General features: G+C 45.1%; 4 gene segments (V, D, J or C); all 4 read left to right on the forward strand.

The window, feature by feature from the left end:
- The first annotated feature begins 13,690 nt into the window (after positions 1–13,690).
- LOC117870535 lies at positions 13,691–14,321 on the forward strand. The segment is given in 2 exon segments: positions 13,691–13,736; positions 14,002–14,321. Coding segments are annotated over 2 exon segments (366 nt in total).
- Positions 14,322–15,415: 1,094 nt separating this feature from the next.
- Positions 15,416–16,177, forward strand: LOC117870547. The segment is given in 2 exon segments: positions 15,416–15,533; positions 15,824–16,177. Coding segments are annotated over 2 exon segments (369 nt in total).
- A 587-nt stretch (positions 16,178–16,764) lies between these two features.
- Positions 16,765–20,149, forward strand: LOC117870536. The segment is given in 3 exon segments: positions 16,765–16,813; positions 17,535–17,636; positions 19,830–20,149. Coding segments are annotated over 3 exon segments (471 nt in total).
- A 2,413-nt stretch (positions 20,150–22,562) lies between these two features.
- On the forward strand, positions 22,563–23,628 carry LOC117870546. The segment is given in 2 exon segments: positions 22,563–22,686; positions 22,991–23,628. Coding segments are annotated over 2 exon segments (471 nt in total).
- Positions 23,629–24,654: the final 1,026 nt, after the last annotated feature.

Consider the following 24,654-nt stretch of genomic DNA (forward strand, 5'->3'; position numbering starts at 1 on the left):
GACAGGACCCAGGATGCCCCGCACTCCCTCCCTCTTCCCACAGGTCTTAGCAGCAGCAGAAGAAGAGATGCTCTGTGGTATAGCTGCCCAGAATGCACCGCTCCCAATGTCGCTGCAAGTGTGGCCACACAGTTGGGCTGGCAGCTGACAGTGTGAACACACAGCAGCACTTTCCCTGCAGTGCTCTCTGAGAGGCGCTGTTACTCCCGGCACGTTACATTTGCAAATGTAGACTGAGAGCACATCTACACTGGCAAAGCTACAGCACCAGCAGTTACAGCACCGTTCAGAGAGCGCCGAAGGAAAACCGCTGTAGTGTGTTCACACTTTTAAAAAATAAATAAATAAATAATGGAGATATCCTATTGCCTAGAACTGGAAGGGACCTTCAAAGTTCATCGAGTCCACCCCCTGCCTTCACTAGTAGAACCAAGTACTGATTTTGCCCCAGACCCTAAGTGGCCCCCTTAAGGATTGAACTCACAACCCTGGGTTTAGCAGTGAGTTATTTCTCCCCCACCTTGCGGCACTTGTGGTGCTATTTGGAGCGGTGCACTCTGGGCAGCTATCCCACAAAGCACCTCGTTCTCTTCTGCTGCTAAGACTTGTGGGAAGGCAGACGATGCTGAGGGGCATCCTGGGTCAAGTCCCAATGCCCCGTGATGCATTGCTTTGCATCTCAGCAATCTCTGTGCTTCCTTCCACATTTGGCGTCATCTTTCAACAGTTTGTGTACTGCGCGCCCTGCCCTGCTCCTTTCGGGCTGCAGGAATGGATCCCAAACTGCTGATCTCGCCACACGTAGTAGATATGACACGAGATTGCTTGAGGCATTTATGGAGGTGCTGACCACAATGGAACACCACTTTTTGGCTCGGGAAACAAGCATTGAATGGTTGGATCACATCGCCATGCATGTCTGGGATGACAAACAGTGGCTGCAGTTATCACTTGTCTCATCATTAGTAGTAGGCTGAGTATTTTGAAATATTGGGATAGGGATTGTGATAGTGTGTCCCACAGTGCTATGTATATGAGAAGTAGAATAGAAATTTGGAGTAGTGACACTACTACTGAGGCCTTTATATATAAATATATTGTAATTAGTTACTACCCAGTACTGTCCATTCATGTAATAGGTTACCCTTACTGCTAGTTGTCACCCTCTGGTTAGCTTCACTGCGCAGGAAATAGAAGTGGCCAGCTTCTCTGTTCCACTGGATGCACGGCTCTGCGATACACTAGTAGTTGACATAGATCCAGTTGTTTCTTATGGATGCTGTCTTCCAGATAACCTACTGAATGGACAGTAACCAATTTATCAAATAGTGCTGTGTCAGGATGTAGTATTGGTACCCAGACACTGAACAAGATTGCTTTGAATAACGTGTGCCTTAGTTAGGATGCAGTGTCGCTGACCCAAATTATGACTGGTACTAACAGGCAATTTGTTTACCCAATTTGTAGTTACTATGTAACTTTTTGTTTGTTTACCGCATTGTTTTTTTCTTGCCTTCACGTTGTTTGCTGCCATTTGTTTGTTGATTTTTACCTGTGTGTTGGTTAAACAGTTTAGCAAGGTTATGCACATTGTAAATGTTGTACAGCAATAATACAATACAGCAATAAGACAACAGTACAACAATAATACAGTAGTACAGCAATAATACAGTTGTTTTTACATAGTAACCAAGTTGAAATTAAATGATGGCTTATTCTGGTCCAGCTAGTGGTTTTTAGCTGATTGTTAACTTAATTGTCCATATATGGTAGATAGAGGTGTATTTAACCAGTCTCTTATTTATAAAGCACTTCATTTTTCTGTTCTTGATGCTTGGGGGTTTCTTCACTTTATACTGATATCATGTGGTGTCTTCAGGGTGTGATATTTTTTGGTGTCTTTGGTCTGTGGGATGCNTATACTTCAACTATGATTTTAAAATAGTGTGGTACCACATATACATACATTTTAAAAGGGTATAAAATTGACTTTTGTTGCAACAAAATAAAAAATAATAAAAAAATAGTTACGTGACCCACACAACGTACAACACAAGACAACACACATGACATACAGGACAAACTTACAATTAACAACAAATGGCGCCAGAATTCTATTCATAACTGTAAAAAGTAAGGCAAAAAAATAAAAAATAAAAAGGGTTATATTTGAATAAACAAATTATTACCTTATTTAAAACTTGTTACATAAATTGTTAAAAATATATTAATGGTTGCCAGATATATTGTATTAATTTGGTAACAAGGAATTTTGCATTACTTTATATTTAACATTATTTTAAAACTCTGATATATGGAAATAAGAAAAGCCCATGTTTCAAATATTAGTGAGTGGTTAGGATTAGAAGCAGAGTGTGCATTTCTGTTGCTTGGCAACCATATCTTCAAGAAAGTTAGGAATAATTCCAGCTATTGCATTTCTGAAGGGTTAAAATACTTAATTTACTGGATTTATTTAAAGTAAAGTTTTTTACCTTGTTTTCTTTTTTGTTTCTTGTTTTATTTTGTTTTCAATTGCTTTATCTTTTGGAGGGTTCTGTAAAAACTATAACTTTTAACTTTTAAAATAAAGAGAGAGAGAGAGCAGAATTGAGGAGAGGCGGGGGAAAGGGGGGGGTGAAGAGCAACCCAGGAAGGTAGCTAGACTTGAGCCAAGAGAGATTAACTCTATCAAAATATTTGAAGGTACAGGCAGCAGCAGCAAGTTTAGCAAACTAAAAAAAAAAAACATATAAAGGACAAAACTTAACCGGTATGTAAAAATATTTGAGAAAGAAGGTTCTATTTTCAGATATGCGCGCGGAGTGTGGTTTCGTGGGTCAAAGCAGTTGGGAACCTGCACAGTTAGGAACCGCGCCCCTGTTTTTTATCTTGGCTTTGAGAGGAGAATGGAGGTAGTTACTGTCGCGGAGTATTGGGGGACTCAGGGCCCTGCACCCCCGGCCTCCTGCGATCCATCATGACTCTCAGCCAGCCAGTAAAGCAGAAGGTTTATTTGGATGACAGGAATACAGTCCAAGACAGGTCTTGCAGGCACAGACAACAGGGCCCCCCTCAGTTAGGTCCATCTTGGGGTCCCAGGGCATCCCAGCCCCCGTTGGGAGGTCAGAGCAATCTCTCCCTCCCAGCCATCTCACCACCCAGCTTCCAAGACTCTGCCTTCAGCGACCCCTCCCACCGCCTTTGTTCAGTTTCCCAGGCCAAGGTGTCACCTGGCCTCCAACCCCTTCCTGAGTTCTCATGTTACACGCTCAGGTATTCGCCTTCGGGCAGACTCCCATCCCCCAATGCAGACTATCCTAGCCACACTCCCCTGTCAGCATTCACAGACCACAGTAAGAACAGGCCCAGTTCGTCACAGTTACCTGCTCTTGTAAAACCTGAATTTGTTCCCCCAATGTCTGTTGCTTTTGTGTGCATGCCAAATGGATGGCAGGAGTGCCCTTTTTTGCTGCAGTTAACTGGTTTTGGGCAACTCCATGTGTTAATGCATCAATTCTAGATGTTAACCCACTTAATTTTGGTTTTTTATTTTGAAATTCTTTTTTATTTACCCTGCGATCGAGTCGCAGCTCCTGTCTCCTAATGTGCTCCGTGAACTGTTCCATATTTTCCTTCATCTGATTTACCAATTCTCTAAAAGTATTATGTGCTACTCTTTCCTTCTGTGCACTTACTTGTCCCGTTCTGACAGGCACCAGTCTAGGTCTCAGTTTAAGTTTAACTGGAACCTGGCTTTTATCATAAGGTAGTGGTTGCAATGCAATGGACCTCGTTTCATCTTTTAATTTTACTAGGACCACCTTTTTCCACTTCTGTCCCCATTCTTCAGGCACAGGGTAGCTACCTGAAGCCTGCTGTTTACTACAGTGCTGTCCCCTGTTTTTTCTGTTACTTGTTTGGCCAGCATTCCAGCATGCTGTCTGAGCCATCTCACTGCCAGAGACATGAGTTGCAAAATTCTTGCTTTTTTACTCTTATTACTGTTTCTCAGAGCCTCGGTTTCTGCCATCACTTTACATAAGCCAGTCTATGTTTCCCCACTCTCTTTTTTAAATTCCTATGGACCCCCTTTACTGGCAATCCAGCGGGTCCAAGAGTTATCAAACTCCGTGGGGATCATAAGGGAGGGGATAAGGGGGTTCCCTAGCTCGAGGTTTACTGCCATGTTAGGTAGCGATTCTTACCACGGCAGTTTCGCTTACTCACCAGATCAGTGGTCGGGGTCACCAGTGTTGTCAGATGCTACCGGTGTGGTGCTCTGCTTTCTCCTATGTTGATATCACTCGGCTGCGTGCGTCTGTTCCCTCTGTGTGCGGTCCCAGCTCTGCAGATAGCTGACACAGCAAACACGACGAGAACCCCCAATAACCACAGAGTCTAGTAAGGTACAAAGGCACCTCAGCCAGGTTTATTGCGACCTCAGACACAATTGCAGTTCCCCACAGATTACTTAGTCTACTGAGCATATTACTAATAGATGCCTCTTGGCAAGGACCCGGCTCAGTGGCGGGACTTTCCACTGCCCCCATGGCCGGACAAAGACACCACCCCAGGGATACATTCTTATATACAGGTACAAACAAGTTACAGATCACTCCTGATGTATTGAGGTGCAACCCCTCTACGTAGTAAGGTGCCGCCTCTCACCTTGTACATGTTGGTTCGATCAAAACAACTCTATCCATCATTTTACCCTTTTGCCCCTGTCATTGGGATGGGTCGGCCTGTTCCATGTTATCTGTGGAATGTTCCAGTATAGTGTATGTTCTGATATCTGGTGTCCAGTACCTTTTAGGTATGTCTCTTTTTGCAGCATCAGCCCTTTCCTTGCCAGCTTCTGTGAGCAGGGCCTGCCTCTGGCTCACAGCTTAGCTTTGCTTTATGTTAGCAAAGTCTTGACCATTACTTTAGTTCAGGTCTGAGGCCTCATACCAGGCCTCTGATACCAAGGTTTATATCTCAGTGCCTCCTCTTACTACATGCTGTACTGTGAGGAGGGAGGAGTGTGATGCTGCGGGTAGAGAGTGGAGCCAGGAGGTTGATAACAGTGGGTTGGCAGTGTCTTGGGGGGCGCATGGGAAAGAGTTTTGTGACAGCAGCAGCAGGGGAGGACAGAAGCGGAGCTGCTCGGTTTGAAGAGCTAGTAACACCTGGAGCGTGTCTGTTTGGTGCTCCATAACTGTTAAGAGCCGCTCTGTGGCTTCTTTTTGGTGTGCCCCATTCTCCTTTCGGTCCCTCTTCTCACTGTCCCACCACTCCTTCAATTCCTTTTTCTCAGCCTCATAACCTCACACATAAAGTCCTCCTTAGTTCTTCTTGGACACTTTCTAATTCTGTGCAGCCGTTCTGCCGCCGATAACAAAGAGGGTGGCTGGGTTCCCAAGGTCATCTCTGAGAAGTTTAAATGCATCATTTTACAGAAGCAGTATTGTTTGGAACACAGACAACACTTATTGAAAACACAGCCAGTACTCACACACCTGTCACTGACTGGCTGACCCCAGGCAAGCCCACAGGAGACACAAGACCCCCGCAGTGGTGAGTAGCCGCAGGGGCGGGTAAATCACTCTTCCCAGACCCTGCTGTACACTGGGCACGTGGCTCGTCGGCACTTGGGGGGAGCCAGCACTCTAGGGGGCGGGCTGATAATAATTCCTGTCCCCACACTTTCCATAGGAGGTGATCATTTTGGAAGATATCTCGCTGCTGAGGATGAGCAGGGAATCAAGGGAGGGTCTTCTCCAAGCCTGCGGTTTCCACCCTGGAACCTATGTGGCTCGCCTGNTATGCATAAATTGTTGTTTTAAAACATTTTGGTTATGATATTCTTATAACTATATTTAAAAGTGCAAACAAGTTTATAAAAAGCCCAAACAAGAAATTAACATTTTGTTAATATTACTTTTACCTTAATGTTGAGGTTTCCCCTTACATTTTTTCTTTGAATAACAAATAAAAAAAATCTTAAAAAACAAAACAAAACTGTGATTGATAAGAGAATATTTTTTGTTTGCAATTGCATTATTTGTTGAGGCAGAAATATATGGAAATATATGTACATATATTTGTAACTGAAACCTTTTTGAACTTTGCACAAAAAATTGGTGCTAATAATACTATGATTATACTTCAACTATGATTTTAAAATAGTGTGGTACCACATATACATAAATTTTAAAAGGNTGGGGAAGGAGAGATAGGTAGAAAGGGTATGTGGCGATAGGTTGATAGAGAGGAGGGTGTATGGAGATAGATAGATAGATAGATAGAAGGGGTGTATGGGGACAGATCGATCACATTTATTGGAAAACTCTTTGGGATCCTCAGTTGGCAGCAGACACAGCTGTGCTAATTTTTGTTAATTTGCATCTACTACTTTTGCAGGATTAAGTACCGAGAAGAACAGTGTCACCCAGAGACAAGGACAGCTGACCGGGGTACAAAGTGACTCTGTCACACTGGGCTGTACTTTCTCGACTGAAGATGCAGTTTATGACATATACGGGTACAAACAGGACAGCAGTGGCCAGACGAAGTACCTCTTCCGAAGGTCTGCCGGAAGCGAGCACAAGGGGGCTGGGAGCCGGTTCTCACTGGACTTCAGGCGAGCCGAGAAATACGTGGGTCTGAGAATGGCGGAGTTAGAACGTAGCGATTCGGCGATGTATTTCTGTGCTATCGCTGAGAGGGCCTTAGGTTACCATGGTGGGTGGGTTAATAGAGGGGCCTTTACAAAATCCAGTGATCAGTTTCCTCTTGACTCGGAGACAAAACTGGCGCAGATAGAAATCAGTGTAGAGACACAACAAGTCACAAGCAAGGGTTTGAATCAAAGGGTGCAGGTGTCACGGAAACCGCACGGGCACTAACTGTGTGGAAATGTTCCCCTTTTCCAGGAACCGTCCCCCCACCTCCCCACAGTACCCAGAACCTCATGAGCCAGATGTCAGTACCTGTCACACCGCAATTCCCATGAATAGCTCCGTCTGCTTTTGGGGTCAGACCCCAGGAGGCAGGAATCAGAAGTCGCTCCAGTAGCGTAAACGGGGCAAAGTCTCAGCTGGTGGAGATCAGGGTTGCCCCATTGAATTCAATGGGCCAGAGCCCAGGTGGTGTAAATCACCCTAGGGTCATTGGAGTCAATGGGACAGATCCCCAGGTCGTCAGTCAATGGGCTTAACTTTGCTTCATTCTGGAGAAAGAACCACGCGCGCAGTTTTTCTCTGGACTGTGAGCAGGGAGGGTCCTGACCAGATCTGTGGCGACAGAATCCATGTGCAGTTCCGTGTGTGTGTGTTTGTTTGTTTGTTTGTTTGTTTGTTTTAGCCTTTGAAAAAAGTAAAACCCCGCTCGACCTTGTGATTCTTGTTGAACTCTTGTCTCCGAAGATGAGACAGAACTAAGTTGCCCCTACTGAGCTGCTAAAGAGATCTGAAGGCCAGAAATGTGTCACGTGACAGGAACAAGCCAAAGCCACAGCGACTGGGGTAAACGCTACCGGAGGGTATTAGCTGTGTTACCTGCTGAGGGAAACAGCCTTCAACTGGGGTCTACAGGAGAGGACTAAATGGTCTTGCCCCAGATTTAATTTCTCTGGTTTGATTCTGGGAGAGAAACTTCACCATAAAATTCCATTCTGTCCAGGTTCCCGTATTCACCCATCATTGTGGTGATTTTCGCCCCTGAAAGTCTAGAAACAATATATTTTAATCATGAATGCTCCAGAAATCCTGCTTTGGACAGTAACAGCATTTCTATTCTTTAGTAAGTGTCCGCTAAAAGAAGAAACGAATGTTAGAACTTCTAAAACAACATGGAGTCCGGTGGCACTTTAAAGACTAACAGATTTATTTGGGCATAAACTTTCGTGGGTAAAAAGCCACTTCTTCAGCTGTTAGAATTTCTGTTACCTAATGGGTTTGAACAGGGGGGAACTGGAAGCAGGATTTCTGGGTTCTGTTCATAGCCCAGGGACGAGAGCAGGGATTTAGCGGGTTAAAAGAAGGGGTCTGAGCTTCTGGTTTCTAGTCCCACCTCTGGGAGAGGAGGAGAGTCCAGTGGTTGAGAGCAGTTAGACTGAGAATCAGGACTCCGGGGTCCTATACCGAGCTCTGAGTGGGGATCAAAGTCTCGTGGTTAGAACTTGGACGATTAGGACTCAGGACTCCTGGGTTCTGTTCCCAACTTCACTGCTGCCTTACTAGAAGCGGGGCAAACCCATCCTGTTCTCTGGCCTGAGTTGGTCTCTTTGTACAAGATGCGCATGAAGAACCTTTCAATTTCTGGGAGGCCCTGAGCCCTAAAAGGCCTCTCTTCTCCTCACACGAGACTGGCTGTCGACGTGCAATAGTTTTACATGCTTAATTAGGATGAACTTTTTCTCTTTCCTTCCCTGCAGGTTCCAGCCAGGGACAAGGCAGTGTCACGCAAACACAAGGGCAGCTGGAAAAGTTGGGGGGTCAGACTGTCACCCTGGACTGTACTTTCTCCACTGGATACCAGAATTACTACTTATTTTGGTACAGACAGCAACGATCAGGGGCAATGGATTTCCTCTTCCGAATAGATGAGAGTAACGTTGAAAAGAATGGAGCCGGGAGACGGTTTTCTGCACAATTCAGCAAATCCGTTAAATTGTTCAGTTTAACCATTAAAGAGCTAGAGCCGACGGACTCGGCGATGTATTTCTGTGCTCTGTGGGAAGACACTGTGAGGCGTTTAATAGGGAGCCCTGTACAAAAACCCACCCCCTGGGCTTTCTCATCATCATAAACAACTGCAGAATTTAATCCCGTGGCCACAGACAGATGGTTAAACCAGATGATGGGGCTGGTATAATCCACACGACCTGAAACATTTGAAGCTTTCTGGGCCTCATTCGCCGTTGTGTAACCCCAGATTAACCTCAGTTTACCCAGAGTGGGTCTGCTCCGCAACTGAATTGAACCACTGTGGGGCAGATGGAGTCAACTGGGCCAGGTCCACCACAGGTATCAATCAGCTGTTCTCCCATTGGGGCTGGATTCCCCTCGCTGGAGTAAACCAGCATGGGGCCAATGGGGTAGATACACAAAGGCACAACACACAGAAGCATGCAGACACACAGGTGCAAACTCAAACAGAGACAAATAGAAAGACACCAACACCCACAAAACCAGCACACACAACACAGAGCTTTTAAGTCTTCCCACAATGTCTTTAATTCCCTTCTCACCAAGTAGCAACAAGAAGGACAATAAAAAGGAAAATCAATAATAAAAACCGACAGAAAGTCAGAAACCAACCTTCCAGGAAGTGCAGTGGAAGGAATTTGTCCCACGAGTTCTCACCTGCGCTTCAGTTCCAGAACACAGCCCGTTTCCTGTGTCTGTTACGCATTTCCCGAACCCCTCCCTCTTCTGCTAGGCTGCTCTCGCATTAACCTCTCCCAGTCCCGGCGAGAAGTTGCCTTTAAATTATTCTCGCAGTGACCTCTCAGCTTGTCCGGTTGCCGCTGTCTGAGCACCATGGAGACCCGTTTCATTCTCAGCCTTTGGGTCTTTAGCCAACTAGGTAACCGGGCTCTAGGTTTTTGGAAGAAGCGTCATGGAATTCGGCTCCCAACTCCCATCCTACCCAGAACCCGAACTCTGATCTTAACCCTGACGCAGATCCGAAAGCCCCTGCTATCCTTAACCTTAATTTTTGCGCTAATCTTAATTGGTTCGAAATTAGGCGGATAAACCCCTTGGACTCTTTTCAAATTCCCAGCCTAGACCTGCCAGTGCACCTGGATGTGCTTGAATGTGAGTGTCTTTTTGCAGGTGCGGTGCTGGGTGACTCGATCCGGTCCAAGGAACCAGAGATGTCCGGATCAGAAGGAGGTTCCGTGATCCTCAGCTGTTCTTATGAAACCAGCTACACTGCTGGTGTCTATCTCTTCTGGTACCGTCAGTACCCGAACCGAGCCCCGCAGTACATCCTCCTGAGAGGAACGAAGGAAGTCAGATCTGTCAGTGATAACGCAGGTTTCGCCCAGCAGAGGTTTTCTTCCCAGGCTGATGACAGCTCCACAGTTCTGAGCATCACAGCCCTGGAGCTGGCAGACACCGCGGTTTATTACTGCGCCCTACGACTGGCACAGTGACAGAGCCACATAGCAGAGCTGTACAAAAACCCCTCCCAGCACTGCTGCAGGGGATGGTACAGGCATTAAAACGGGCAGTAGCGCCTTGAAAGAGAGTATTTTCGCTGCTTAAATATACAACTCCCCTAAAAGTTAAATATTTATTTAAAGAGCTAATTTAAACATCGCCCTTGGATAAAATAATGGGACTCATCTTTAATTAGGAAACTATTAACACCTCTTTTCCTGGCGTTAGGGATGATCTATAGCGGTGTAATGTGTGTGTGGGAATCATTTGTAGTAAAACAAAGGTTAAAGATGAGTACAAAAAATGTAGATGAAGTGACCTATTGTTGAAAATACAAATTGACATAAAATGCGAATGAAAAATTTCCTTTTAAAACGGACAATATACTGTTAAATTGCTCATTTATGGAGAATGGGGAGTTAAAATGAGGGGGAAATTGTTGGAAATACGTATTTTTAAGTGGTGGGGTAAAGCTGAAGTTACTCTCCCAGAGTCAAATCAATACTACTATTGTATAGACAGTTGCATTTTGGGGTAGATTTGCTTGGAAACTATTTAATTGCAAGACACTATTCCCGAGTCTATATACTGAGAACAACGAACTCTTAACATGACAAAGCGTCGCCCTCTGCTGGAGGAAAGTTTCAGAGTAGCAGCCGTGTTAGTCTGTATCCGCAAAAAGAACAGGAGTACTTGTGGCACCTTAGAGACTAACAAATTTATTTGAGCATAAGCTTTCGTGGGCTACAGCTCACTTCATCGGATGCATAGGTTGTCTTCTGAAACTCTTCCGTGCTCTATAGGTCTCCGCTTAAACTGAAGCTGAGGGCAAAGGCAGCAGAGGAAAGACTAATATAATTTAAAATAATTCTTTCAGGGGTTCTGGCTGGGCAATTCAAAGGAGGTAAACAGAGTTGTGCTCCTCATCCCATTACATGTTTTATGAGAGCCCCAGACATTGATTGCTGATAAACATGTTCATGCTCAATCCCAAGGGTATATGACTGAGTCAAGAAATCTCAACAGTCCCTATAGTATTAATGATGCCTTCCACGTGTATGGTGAAAAGGACTGTGAACGCAGCTGCATGGACTGCTGAAAAAGGATGAAGGTTTATTATAATTTGAAATCCTTCTAGGTACTCTTCCTTGTAATGTCTAGCGAGGGAGACAACAACGGTTGTAGAATAACAGGCCAAAGGGAAATAATTATTTCAAGAATTTAATCTGAAACATTGAAACGACAGTTTAGAGGCTCGCACTGCTCCTTGAGCAATTTCAAGTTTCATTCAATTAAAAACAACCTTTGTAGTTATGTAACCCCCTTTCCCAGTCACTACTGAGCGACGCAGCGTGTTTATCCTCATACTCCCCCTGGCACAAGGAGAAATGTTACAATCTCTATTTCACATAAGAAAATTGAGGCACAGAGCCATTTCCTGACTCGTCACAGAGCAAACGGGAAATCGGTGGTAGAGTTAGGAAGCGAACCCCGGTATCTTAATTCCCCGAGCAAAAACTGATTCACAAACCTGGTTTTGTTCCCTGCACCACCCGCGATTTCAACTGCAGCCTTCCCTGACCACAGCTTGTTTCCTGTGTCTGTTAAGCGGCCCCCAAACTCCTCCCTCTCGGCGGGTTTCCGACTAACCTGAAGCCCCTCAGAACATGTCACAACATTTCAGCAGAGACTTTTTTGGGGAGGGGGAATGGTTTTGGTTTGGTGTGACTCCTTCCATAAAACCCCCAAACAGAAATCCTAAACCATAGATTATAAAACCAGAAGGGACCCACTGATCACCTAGATCCCCCCACTCTTCTCTGCCTGATCAAGTGGTTCAGTTCCTGCCTAGACTGTGTTCCCCAAGCGAGCCGGACAGCCCAAGAGGCCCGGCTCCTGTACTTTGCTTTCTCTCCAGAGGTAACGAACAGCGTAATTGCCATAGTTACAAGTTACCAGGCAGCTGTTTCTAAAACAGCACATGTATTTCTAGGGTGAAAGCGTTACAGAAAAAACAACAAACATAAAAAAAACAAAAACATTAGAACAAACAACTCATCCACATGCTAAAAGGCTTCTCTGGAGTAGCCCCTGGTTTCAGCCTAAGTGTCAGTCCTTCTAAACCCACAACCACTGTTTTTTTTCCACGTGGGTCATAACTGCCACGGATACCAAACACATAATTTAGTCTTTCCTTTATATAGCTTGGGCCTTTAATCTTACCCACATGTAATAAGTGATAAGAACGTAAGAAGGAACAGAACAAAGGTGCATCTATCCCAGTATCCTGTCTGCCAACAGTGGCTAATGCCCGGTGCCCCAGAGGGAATGAACAGAACAGGGAATCATCAAGTGATCCATCCCCTGTTGCCCGTTCCCAGCTTCTGGCCAACAGTGGCTCGGGACACTATCCCTACCCAGCCTGGCTAATAGCTCGTCAAACACAAACTTACTCCTCAGGCTAGAGCTTCAAAAGGCTGAGTTTCTGTTGGGGAATTTGCATTCACCTCCCCCTAGATGTTTCCCAGGCAACACTTTTTGTTCCCAAAGTCCTTTTTGGTCTGGCATTTTGTTCCATGTAGACCTCTGAACACTCGGTTCCCACATCACATCTCTCCCCTAGAGAGGTTACATACAATCCTCGTTCACAGTAATTCGTAAAATTTGCATTTAATACATGGGACCCCAAAGATACTTAAACTAAATTCAGTAATGTTTTTCAAGGATATTGAAGGAATTCACCATGTCTGTCACAACACAGGCCATGGTACTTCCATGAATTAATTCCTGTTTGTTTAACAACGCATCTTTTCGGGGGTGGAATCCAACTTTGATTGAAAAGTTGCAACTCTTTGTAAATTGTTCTACAGGCTGATTACCCTCAATGTTGAAAAATATAATTAAAGCAAGCTTCTGTCTCTCCGCCATCTAGTGGCGAGAAGTATAAATATGCATTGTAATGTGAAATCCTTCCATATATCCTTGTTTTCAGTTTTAAATCAGAAGTCAAGAAAAGCAATTTAAAACAATTCTTCCAATAATTTTGTCTGGGAATCTCAAAGGAGGCTAAGAGGGTTAGGCACGAAAATCCCATTAAATTTCTCCTTTAAGAATCCCAGACTTCATTCCTACTCGATCTATGTGTGCTAATGTTACCCCCAATTACAATAGAATTGGAATGACTCGAGATATTTATACTCACCATTCCAAAATGGGCTAGAGAAATATGACGATCACTATACAGGGAAAATGAAGCACAGAGCTATTAAGAGACTTGTCCAATGTCATGCAGAGGGTGTGTAGTGTAGCTAGAAACCAGGTTCTAACCAGCGTTCTAACAAACCCAACCTTCCCTCGCTAGTTCGCTGTCAGCTACAGACCAACCTGAACCCAGCGTGTTTCAAGCCCCGAACCCGTCCCTTGGGCTGGTTTCTGATGAACCTTCCCCGCCTGCAGCTGCTTTCAGAGGAAGTTAATTTTCCCGTTAGCAGTAACAGCTGAGAACCTCAGATTCGGTCGCTACAGGACAAACCATGGAGGCGCGTTTCATTATCAGCATTTGGCTGTTGATTCACTTAGGTAAGGTATCTAGGGCTCTTCGGAGCATCCTAAGGAAACCAGGTCCCCAACGCTCACTCAACTCTAATTCTAAAACTTTTCCTAACCCAAACCTCTACCCTAACCCTCAACTCTACTCCTCACCGTATCCTCAATTCACTTGGTGTCGGGCGCCGAAACCCCTTAAGCGCGTTTGAAGTGCCCTCCTAAAGTGCAACACCCGAAACTCTTTCCCTGGGCCAAGTGCAATTGAATTGATGCCGTTAGGTTAATCCTTGTGTTGCAGGTGTGGTGCTGGGTGACTCGGTCCAGTCTAAGGAACCCGAAATGTCCGGAATAGAAGGAGGCTCCGTGACCCTCAGTTGCTCCTACACTACCAGCTATACCGGTTCCCTCTATATCTACTGGTACCGCCAGTATCCCAACCAAGCCCCGCAGTACATTCTGCAGAGAGGCGCCAAGGGAAACACGTATGATCATACTGCAGATTTCGCCCAGGAGAGGTTTTCTTCCCAGGCTACTGACAGCTCCACAGTTCTGAACATCACAGTCCTGGAGCTGACAGACACAACGATGTATTACTGCGCCTTGCAGAGGGCACAGTGACAGAGCCACATGGCAGAGCTGTGCAAAAACCCTCCTTTCCTTCCTGCAGATGGATTTAGACATATTGAGGATGTAAGCAGGGGCCCTTGGCAGATTTGTTATACTGTGAAGAAACTCATCATTTAGAGTAATTTTGGTGGTGTCAAGGGATATCTTCCGATTCTTCCCAAAAGCAAATTCCTGCGCAAACAGAAGAAGGGCCGTACTGGGTCAGACCAGTGGTCCGTCTAGCCCATTATCCGACAGTGGCCAATGCCAGGTGCTCCAGAGGGAATGAACAGAACAGGTAATCATGCAGTGATCCATCCCCTGTTGCCCATTTCCAGCTTCTGACCAACAGGCTCAAGGGACACCATCGCCACCCATCCTCTGTCAGCCTTAGTTTTTCTAGGTAACATAGATTAAAACTTGTATTGCATTACTTTTAAATAATAACCTAGATTAAAGCAATGCTTTGTATGTATGTTGGAGGCAAACAGAGGTTTGATAATCGAAAACTATTTGGCAAAAAGTATTTTAACCAGGAGGACACACACACACACACACATACACATACACACACACACACACAAAGGCATTAAAATAATTTTTCTAAAAATGCGGCGAGGAAGTTCAAAGGATCCCAGGTGAATTAGGCACCTAACTCTCTTAATTTCTCTGAACATTTCAGATTTAATTGTTAAAAAAATCTACTTACTTGCATGGACTTCTTCTGAATGATATCAGTTCGCCTCAAATTATCCAGCCTCACGATGCAGCGGTGAGGGAAACATGGTCCTATGCCTGTCTTGTAGAGGTAGGGAAAGGGAGCCCAGAAAGATATCAACTGGCTTGCCCAAGGTCGGGGGGAGGGGGCGGCCTCTGTAGCAGAGCAGGGAATCGAAGCCAGGGTTCCTGTGTCTCAGCCCAGAGCCTTAGCCACCAGCTCACTCTTCTCCCCTCAGTGTCACCACGTTGTCACCTGCAGACTGAGCACATCTCACCGCGCTTCCTGTGTCTGTTCAGAGTTTCCCCCAAACCCTCCCGCCTCCACTAGGACAGTTTCTCATGAACCTCCCCCACCCCCATCCCCCAGTTAGTTGTAGCTGCCTGAAGAGCCGTGAAGTTTAGATTCCTCTTGGCAGCGCTATCTGCAGCGTCTCACTTAATCACAAGCGGAAAAAATCATGGAGACGTATTATATATTCAGCATTTGGCTATTTAATCACTTAGGTAAACAAGCTGGGGTTTCTGAGATAGTCGAAGGAACTTAAAAGTCCAACTTACCATTTAACCCTATCTGGAACCTGACTTTCCACCTGACCCTTACACCCTAAACCTAGCCCTAAACCGAACGGCAATGCCAAAGACCTACCTTTACCCTAGCCCTAACCTTATTTTAAACGCCACCGGGCGCATAAACCCCTTAAGATTGTTCAAAATTGCCAGTCTCACATCGCAATGCACCTCTGCGGGTCAGGTACAGGTGAAATGATGTCCTTAATTTCATTGTTTTGTTGCAGGTGCTGCGCTGGGGGACTCGGTCCAGTCCAGGGAACCCCACCTCTCTGGAAGAGAAGGAGACGCTGTGACACTCACTTGTTCTTATGATACCAGCTCTACCGGTTACGTGTATCTCTTCTGGTACCGTCAGTTTCCCAACCAAGCCCCGCAGTACATTCTCTTCAGAGGAGTGAAGCAAGCCAGAGATGAGAGTAACACTGCAGATTTCGCACAGAAGAGATTTTCTTCCCAGGCTGATGACAGCTCCACAGTTCTGAGCATCAAAGCCCTGGAGCTGGCGGACACAGCGGTGTATCTCTGCGCTCTGGATGTGACAAAGTGACAGAGCCACATAGGAGAGCCGTACAAAAACCCTCCCAGCCCTGCTGCATTCGATTTTCAGAGATAAATGCTGCTTACAGATCTCTGGAGGGGACTCCTTCTGCTATGTAAAACCATATATTTTCGGATGACTAGGGGAGGTCAATTTGTTTCTTCTAGCTCCTTCCAAGAGTTAAGTATTCAAAGAGCTACATTCAACTGCCACGGTTGGAGAATATAAAGGGCTCTACGTGTATAGTGTGGGGCAAAAAAATGCTAATTTGTACTAAACTGCGGTGTGCAAATGGGAGAATAAAAATCCTGATAACAAATAAAATCGAAATCCTTATTTCTGGTACAACCAGGGTGAAAATGAATGAGTAAAATGTGAAAAAAAATACTGTTTAAAATCCCATTTGTGGAAAAATGTGGGTGAAATATTTTAAAATTTAGGTGAAAATACGTATGTTGGCAAGTATCAGAGGGGTAGCCATGTTAATCTGTATGCACAAAAACAACGAAAATGTATTGCCCAAATAAATCTGTTAGACTTTAAGATGCTACCGGACTCCTCGTTGTTTTCAAATATGTTGGGCTGCGTGTGATGGGGTGAAGCTACAGTGAGTGCCACGCTACCAACATGAAGCGAGTATTCAAATGGAAGAAAAATTCATATGATGGGCTGATTGGTTTGGTTACTGACATTCCTTTGTATTACTTTTGTTTAAAGTATAGTTCCCACACGATAAAAGCGATGCTTTCTATGAGTGTGGTTTGGCGAACTAATGGCAAAGCAGCGCCATCTGCTGGTGAATAAAATAAATATGTGTTGCGAGTTGAAATCCGTTCATTGTTCTACAGAATTTGAATGTTCTCCCATTGCAGCCGCACTGACAATAAAGGCTGTTGAAGAAACACACGAATAATTTCAAACAATTCCTCCCGCGAATCTCTCCTGGGATTTCATGAGAGCCGGAGAGAGTTAGGATGCGTGTTAGGAGCCCGACTACATCCCAGTCTATGTTACTGGTCAATACTATATGATAAGGCGTCACTTTAATATCTGAGTGATTGAAAAGGATTTACCCCATAATCACTATGGTCAGGCAGAGAAATGTTATCACTCCTCTTGACAGAGGGGGAACTAAGGCACAGAGAGACTCAGTAAATTACCCAGATTCGCTAAGGGAATCTGTGGCAGAAACTGGAAACTGAGACCTCCTGTTTCCCAGACTCAGCCTTCTCCACCACAACCCCATCCTTCTTCCCTCTCTCTCATCGCCACTAACGTCCGCTACGGAGTAAGCTGAACCCGATCTATTTCTTGTGTCTATTAAGAGTCCCCCACCCAAACTCCTCCCTCTTCCCCCAGACTGGTTTCTGATCTATGTTCCCCAGTTGTAACTGCAGATCCTGTTCGCAGCAACATCTGGGACGAGTCAAACCTGTCTGCTATAAAAGAAATCATGGAGAACTCTTTCATTTTCAGAATTTGGATGTTCAATCTCTTAGGTAAACAGGTTGAGATGTTTAAAGGAGCCCAAGAGATTTAGGCGAACAGGTGCCAATATATTGTAAACCTAACCCTAGCCCTGCCCAACACCCACCGCCACACCCCAACTCTAACCCTAACCCCAATAACTGGAGTTAACTTTACCCTAATCCTAAAATTAACCTTAATGCCAACTTCATTTCCTTTGAAGTGAGGCATCCAAATCTCCTCGACTTCTTTGCAATCCCCAGCTTTAAAGTGCAATGCGCTTCGAGTCATTTACATGTGCCAAGTACAGCTGAGGTGATGTCCTTGGATGTGATTGTCTAGTTGCAGGCGCAGCGCTGGGAGACTGGGCCCAGCCTGGGGAACTCTACGTGTCTCGAATAGAAGGAAACTCCTCTGGGACTCTCAGCGACACCCGTGTCTATCTGTACTGGTACCTCCGTTATCCCAGCCAAGCCCTGCAGTACGTTCTCCGCAGAGCAGCGAGGGGATTCACATTGAGTGATATCTCAGATTTTGCCCAGGAGATCTTTTCTTCTCAGGCCGATGACAGCTCCACAGCTCTGATCATCACAGCCCTGCAGCTGGCAGACACAAAAACTCCCCTCGCCTTGCTGCAGCGGAGGCTGCAGAAGTTAAAAGCCACAAGCAGCGCATTTGAATGTTTTTTTAACCCCATTCAATATAAACATTTGTGGGTGATTATGGAGCTGTCGGTTTAGTTAGTCCACGCTCTGTCCTCCGCCAAAGTAAGTGCTTACTCAAAATAGCAACATTAAAACATAACCTTTAGAGAATATAAAGGGAAATAACTTAAATCGGGAAGAATTTGGGGCATCTTTACTCATGTCTGAATGGGACAGATACCGCGGTCGGGGTAAAATAATAAAAAAAAGCAAGAGAGATTGTAACTGAAACATGGCTAACAAGAAAGACTGAAAAAATATAGGTTGAAACTACTGTTAAATTCATTTTTGGAAAAATTAGGGCAAAATACATGAACTAAAATTAAATATATGGATAATATACCTTCAAAATACCTGTTAATTATATCTGTGATGAGGTAAAGCTCTGGTTTCAAACTCCCTCAAGGTGTAATGTAATCAAAAATCTAATTGAAAACTTGGATTTTTAGCTGGCTTGTTTGGAAAGTGTTATTACCTTGTCTTATTTTTAAAGAAGCCCTACATATCAAATGCGATCTGTTTATAGTCTGGAAAAATAACGTGAATGCAGCGACACCTGATGGTGAAAATTATGAGTTTGTTTTGTCATTTGACATCTTTCCATGTTTTCTTTATTTTAACTTTCAGCAGCGGAGAAACAAAAATGCAGGAAAAAAATACCTCAAGAACATTGGCTGGGAATTTCAAAGGACATTACTGGAATTTGATATTTAACTCTCATTAAATTTCTCCTTCGAAAATCCCATTTGTCATTCTTAACGCCTCTGAGTATGTACTGAAATCTCCCCTACCCCAATACCTAAGCCTCTCAAGATATTTATCCTGCCAATCTCCACCCGAGGTAGAGGAATAGCAAGAGGTCGAGTTTACAGCTAGAGGAACTGTGGCACAAAAAAGTTCACTGGTTTGCACCGGGTCACACCGGGAGTCTGTTACAAAACTGAGAACAGAAGCCAGATATCCTGAGTCCCAGACCAGTTCCGTATCCACAAATCAGTCCTTCTTCACTCAATCTTCGCACGATGTCAACTACAGAGTAACAGGGAGCCAGTGGTGTTTCCGGGGTCAGGTCACTTTTCCAAACTCCGCCCTCTTCCTGTAGGCTTGTTTCTGATGAACCTGGCCCACTTGTAGCTGCTTTCAGAAACCAGAAGCTTAATAGCCTCTTCCAGCAACATCTGAAAGAGTCAAACTCGGTCGCTATAGGAGACTTCATGGACAAGTGTTTGATTCTCAGTATTTGGACATTTAATCACCTAGGTAAAGGAGGTCATTTTCAAAGGTGCCTAACAAATTTGTATGCACATCTCCTACCGAACCCTAAACCTATCCTCAAACAATTTCTCTAAGTCTCACCTAACTCTAACCTATTCTATTACTTTTATATCTTCTGGTGTAAGGCACCTAAACCCCTTAGTCTTGTTTGAAATTCCAAACCTTACATTGCAATGCACCTAGAGCCAGTTCTATGGGTCAAGTGCAGTTGAAATGTTGCCCTTGGATTTGATTGTCTTTCTGCAGGTTCTGCTCTGGGTGACTCGGTCCAGTCCAGGGAGCCTGAAGTTTCTAAATCAGAAGGAAACACTGTGTCGCTCAGTTGTTCTTATGATACCAGCTCTAGTGATGTCTATCTGTACTGGTACCGGCAGTATCCGCACCAAGCCCCGCAGTACATTCTCTGGAGAGGAGCGAAGTCCTACCGAGATCTCAGTGACACCGCAGCTTTCGCCCAGAAGAGGTTTTCTTCCCAGGCTGATGACAGCTCGACAGTTCTGAACATCACAGCCCTGGAGCTGGCAGACACAGCGGTGTATCTCTGCGCCCTGCAGAAGGCACAGTGACAGAGCCTCACAGCAGAGCTGTACAAAAACCCTCCTTTCCTTCCTGCAGACAGACGTTAAGCACACCGAGGCGGGAATCAGCGTCCTGCAGGGGACGTGAAAGCGCTGTAGAAAACATACTGAATGTTGGTTTCAAGTTACTCCTCCCAAACCTGAAATCCTCATTCAAACAGCTCCATTAAAACATCACCCTTGCAGAATACACAGTGCATGGGCAGTACCGCACAAACATTACTGCATTTGTCCCACAAACACCACTGTCTGCGGTGCTGGGAACTGTCTTACTACCCCCATTTTATTATAAACGGGGAAAGGGGAAACGGAGGTACTGAGTGAGGTTTCTAGAAGGTATGTCTGGCGGGTTCACAAAGGAACTTGGGTGTGGTAAAGAAGAACATGCTTTTAGGTGCCTACAAAATCATTAGGCTTTACAACACCTGAGTTGGGTGCCCAGGCTCCCTATACAATGAGCTGGGAGAGACAGACACCTCCGAATGGGATCTACTAAAGCCAGCAGGTTAGGCGGCTCCTCCAGCCAAGGGCAGATGCCAGGATGAGTGGCCTGTGATAGGCACCTAGATCTGGGCTGTGGGAAAATGTCTCTCTCTGAGATTGTAACTGGCAAACCCTCTCTTGCCATTAAGCTGGGGGTTATGGGGTGGGAGGAAGGTGGAGGTCCTTTGTAACTTTTAACCCCATAGCTAGGGTACACACTGGGCTATGGGATATTCTGATGGGGCGGGGGGCGGCGCAGGGGACCTCAGTGTTTTCTATTGAAGCTGTTCCACTGTAGATAAATAATTTGAAAAAGTCTATTGGAGCAGTTTTCTTTCAGTGTTTATTCACAAGGGAACAGCTCTTTCAGGCCAAGTTGAGGGAGCCCCCTCCCCCCACTCTAACAATATCCCATAGCCCAGCAGTTGGGATACTCATCTACAAGGTGGCAGATCCCTGTCTACCACCCCGCCCACTCCCGCTCGAGTGGACGTGGTGGTAGACTTGAACCACTGGTCTCTTGCATCCTAGGCGAGTACCCTAAAGACTGGGCTAAATGTAAAGAGGGAGGGGCTCCTCTCTCCCAGCTTGTGTGTAAACTGCCTATGGGGGTCGATCCGATAGGCGAGGTCTGGGCACACATACTGGAATGCTCTTAGCAGGTGAGTTAGGTGCAGTGTCACCCCATCTTCCTCTAGCTTGGGAATCACTCGGGTTTAGGCCTCCATTTTCCTGTCATGGCACTATGCATACTCAGAGGCAAACACACACACACACACACAAAAACCACAAAAACAAAACTTTTACTGGAAAAAAATTAAGCACCTAAGTGATTTTAGGCCATTACAGGGCTTGGGGGCAGCTGACGGGTTTTGTGAATCCCGGAAAGGCCTGATTCTCGGATTTAGGCACTTAGCTGCCACTCCGGGTGCCTGAATCCCTTTGTGAATCTATCCCTTTTGTGTCTTAAGATGGAGATAGGCGCCTAGAGGGGTTCAATAAGAGTTAAGCATCTAGGAGATTTTAAAATACCAGTAAGCCTCTATATTGACTCATTAGGCACCTTAATACCTATAATAATCAGAGTCTAAATCACTTGCCCAAAAAGTCACCCAGGAAATTTTTCAGAGTAGCAGCCGGTTAGTCTGTATCAGCAAAAAGAAGGAGGAGTACGTGTGGCACCTTAGAGACTACATTTGTTAGTCTCTAAAGTGCCACAAGTACTCCTCGTTCTTTTTTCCAGGAAATTTGTGGCAGACCATGGAATCAAAGCCGGGTTACTTAGTATCTTTTAAGGGTAATTTTCAAAAACTCTTAAACCTCCCGTAATTCAGACATAAAACAATAGCCTCACTTTCAAAAATCCTCTGGAGAGAGAGACCCCCAGATAAAATATCCTATGAGAGACAGCAGATTTTCGCAAATGCCCAAATAAATCTGTTAGTCTTTTAATTGCCACCGGAATCCTTGATGTTCTTGTTTTATTTGAGGGGTAGCCGTGTTAGTCTGGATCTGTGAAAAGCGAGAAAGAGTCCTGTGGCACCTTATAGACTAACAGACGTTTTGGAGCATAAGCTTTCATGGGTGAATACCCACTTCGTCAGATGTACTGACCAAGAGACCCACGGAAGCTTATGCTCCAAAACGTCCGTTAGTCTATGAGGTGCCACAGGACTCTTTGTCGCTTGTTGTATTTGACATTAACTAGAGGGCGCTCCACATCTTCATATCCATATTTTAAATTACATTAGGAGGTGTGGGTGTGTGTGAGTGAGAGAGAGAGAGAGAAAGTAACTTGGAATCAGAAGCTGAACGAGTTTTCCTCGTTGTCTAGCGTCACAAGCTGAGAGGGAGGCGACAAAGGTCACGGAGGAAGCAGGTTTCATCTTTAGGACATTAATGATCATTTTCAGAAGCACAGGGGGGGAGGAGGTGATATTCTATTACTAGCTGCAGATCTAGTAACAACACAAGGATAACCCGAACCTGCAAAATGCTCTTGTACGTGGCTGTACAGCTCTGGCTTCTGCTTCCGCAGTCAGGTGAGACTAAAAACTTTCATTTGAAATAAAAGCTTTTACAAAGACAAAAATAAAGGTCTCTGAACAAAGAAATCGTAGGAGGAATTTTGTTTTCCTTTGCAAAGAGACAGCCAGGTTACCATCACAAACTGAGTCATCAGTGTGCTGGGAATAGAGAGAGGTTTTTAAGGTGTGACTCAGACCTACACATACACAGGCTGAACTTTTCACAGGAGCACAAGGGAGTGAGGGATCCAAGTGCCACTGAGTTTAAAAGTTCCAGCCAGACATAGATCGGTGTTTAAAGCTTTTCTTCCCCCCACAGGTCTTGCACAAAGTGACTCCGTGGACCAGTCTCCTCCAGAAGTGAGCGTCTCAGAGGGACAAAGTGTAACTTTACACTGTAACTTCACCACCGCTGACCCGAACCCGTATCTGTTTTGGTACCGGCAGTATCCGAACCGGCCTCCCCAGCATATACTGACTAAAACGAAGTTTGATGCTCCGGATCAGACACTTGTCCAGGGAAAATTCTCAGCATCTTTGTACATGGCTAATAAGACGGTTCCCTTCAAGATTGAGGCTGTTTCTCACCAGGAGAGCGCTGTGTATTACTGTGCGCTGAGACCCACAGTGCGGGAGAACTGCATCTCCGCTCCTACAAAAAGTCAGCGGGGGGCTGTTTACGGAAATATGACGGAATCGTATAAACACAGGGCTGGAGGGGACCTCGAGAGATGGATCTAGTCCAGCCCCCTGTGACGAGGCAGGACCAAATGTACTTGGATCATCCTGGACAGGTGTTTGTAAAATCTGTTCTTTAAAAGAAAATGTTTTTTCCTATCTGGTATTCTGTTAATCCTCTCCAACACAATTTAGTTCCTGCATTTTGCCCTACAGTATATTCCTGTGATTTTTTTATTATTATCAATGAAGATGCTTTGGATTAAAATAGACTTTTCGATAAGATAGGTAAGCCACAAAGGACAAGTGTTAGACCGAAGGTACACATTTAGTTGAACTTTTAATAATATTTTGTCACTACTATAATTTCATATGAAAATTAGAATCAGGATTTCCCTCCCAAGTCTTATGCTACATATCGAACAACAAGTCTGGCCCTTCTAGAGAGGAGGAGGAGAACTCTGTCAATAAACGTGTAACTGACACGCTATAAACACAGACAAATTTTAGCATCTTATGTGGCAAGAAGGCGCGTGGGCATGCGCTCATTCCGCCTCCCTCCATCCCATGAAATCCAGTCCACCTGAGCCCAGTGTCATCCAACCCATCCCTACCTAAATCAAGCCAACCTGGCTGAACCCTGTATCCGGCTGAACAGATCCCAACACAATCCAATCAAACCCAACCCAGAAAGCAACCGAACTCAATTCCGCGAAACTCAACCCCAAACCCAACTCAGCGGATTACAGCCCAAACCAACCCAATACAAACCCAACGAAACCTGGTTCAACTCAATCCATTCCAACCGACAAACAATCTCAGAGAAACCCAACTCAGTAGAATCCAACTCAACGCAATTCAAACAAATAAACCCCCCAAACAAATGAAATCGGAACGTTTTCTCGGCAAGACTGAAGCCCTTTACATTTGAAATGAATGGGGGAAAGTTGCACTGTTATTTCCCAGTGCCACCCATCTCTCTCTCTCTCTCTCTCCTTCTCTGCCCAGTCTCAGTTGAAAACAGAGCCCATTGTTTGTAACAATCCTACAATTTACATCTGGGGGGTGGGTGCCTGGTTCTCAGTGGAAAACGCTCAGAATGGGAATTCCTTTGCTCCACTGATCCCGCAAAGCTCAAATACTCTGTGTGACGAAGTGGGACTGTTCTTAATGTTTCCTCTGAATACTGTGTGGGTGCCTCAGTTTCCCCTATGCATTTCTTAAGTCTCTAGGTGGTGGGGAAAGGCCAGTGTGCATCAATCACTGACACTCTGTCTCCCTGGCAACAAATGGCCAGGGCCCCTT

This window comes from Trachemys scripta, unplaced genomic scaffold (assembly GCF_013100865.1).
Source record: "Trachemys scripta elegans isolate TJP31775 unplaced genomic scaffold, CAS_Tse_1.0 scaffold_31, whole genome shotgun sequence".
In the NCBI taxonomy this organism is placed as follows: Eukaryota; Metazoa; Chordata; order Testudines; family Emydidae; genus Trachemys; species Trachemys scripta.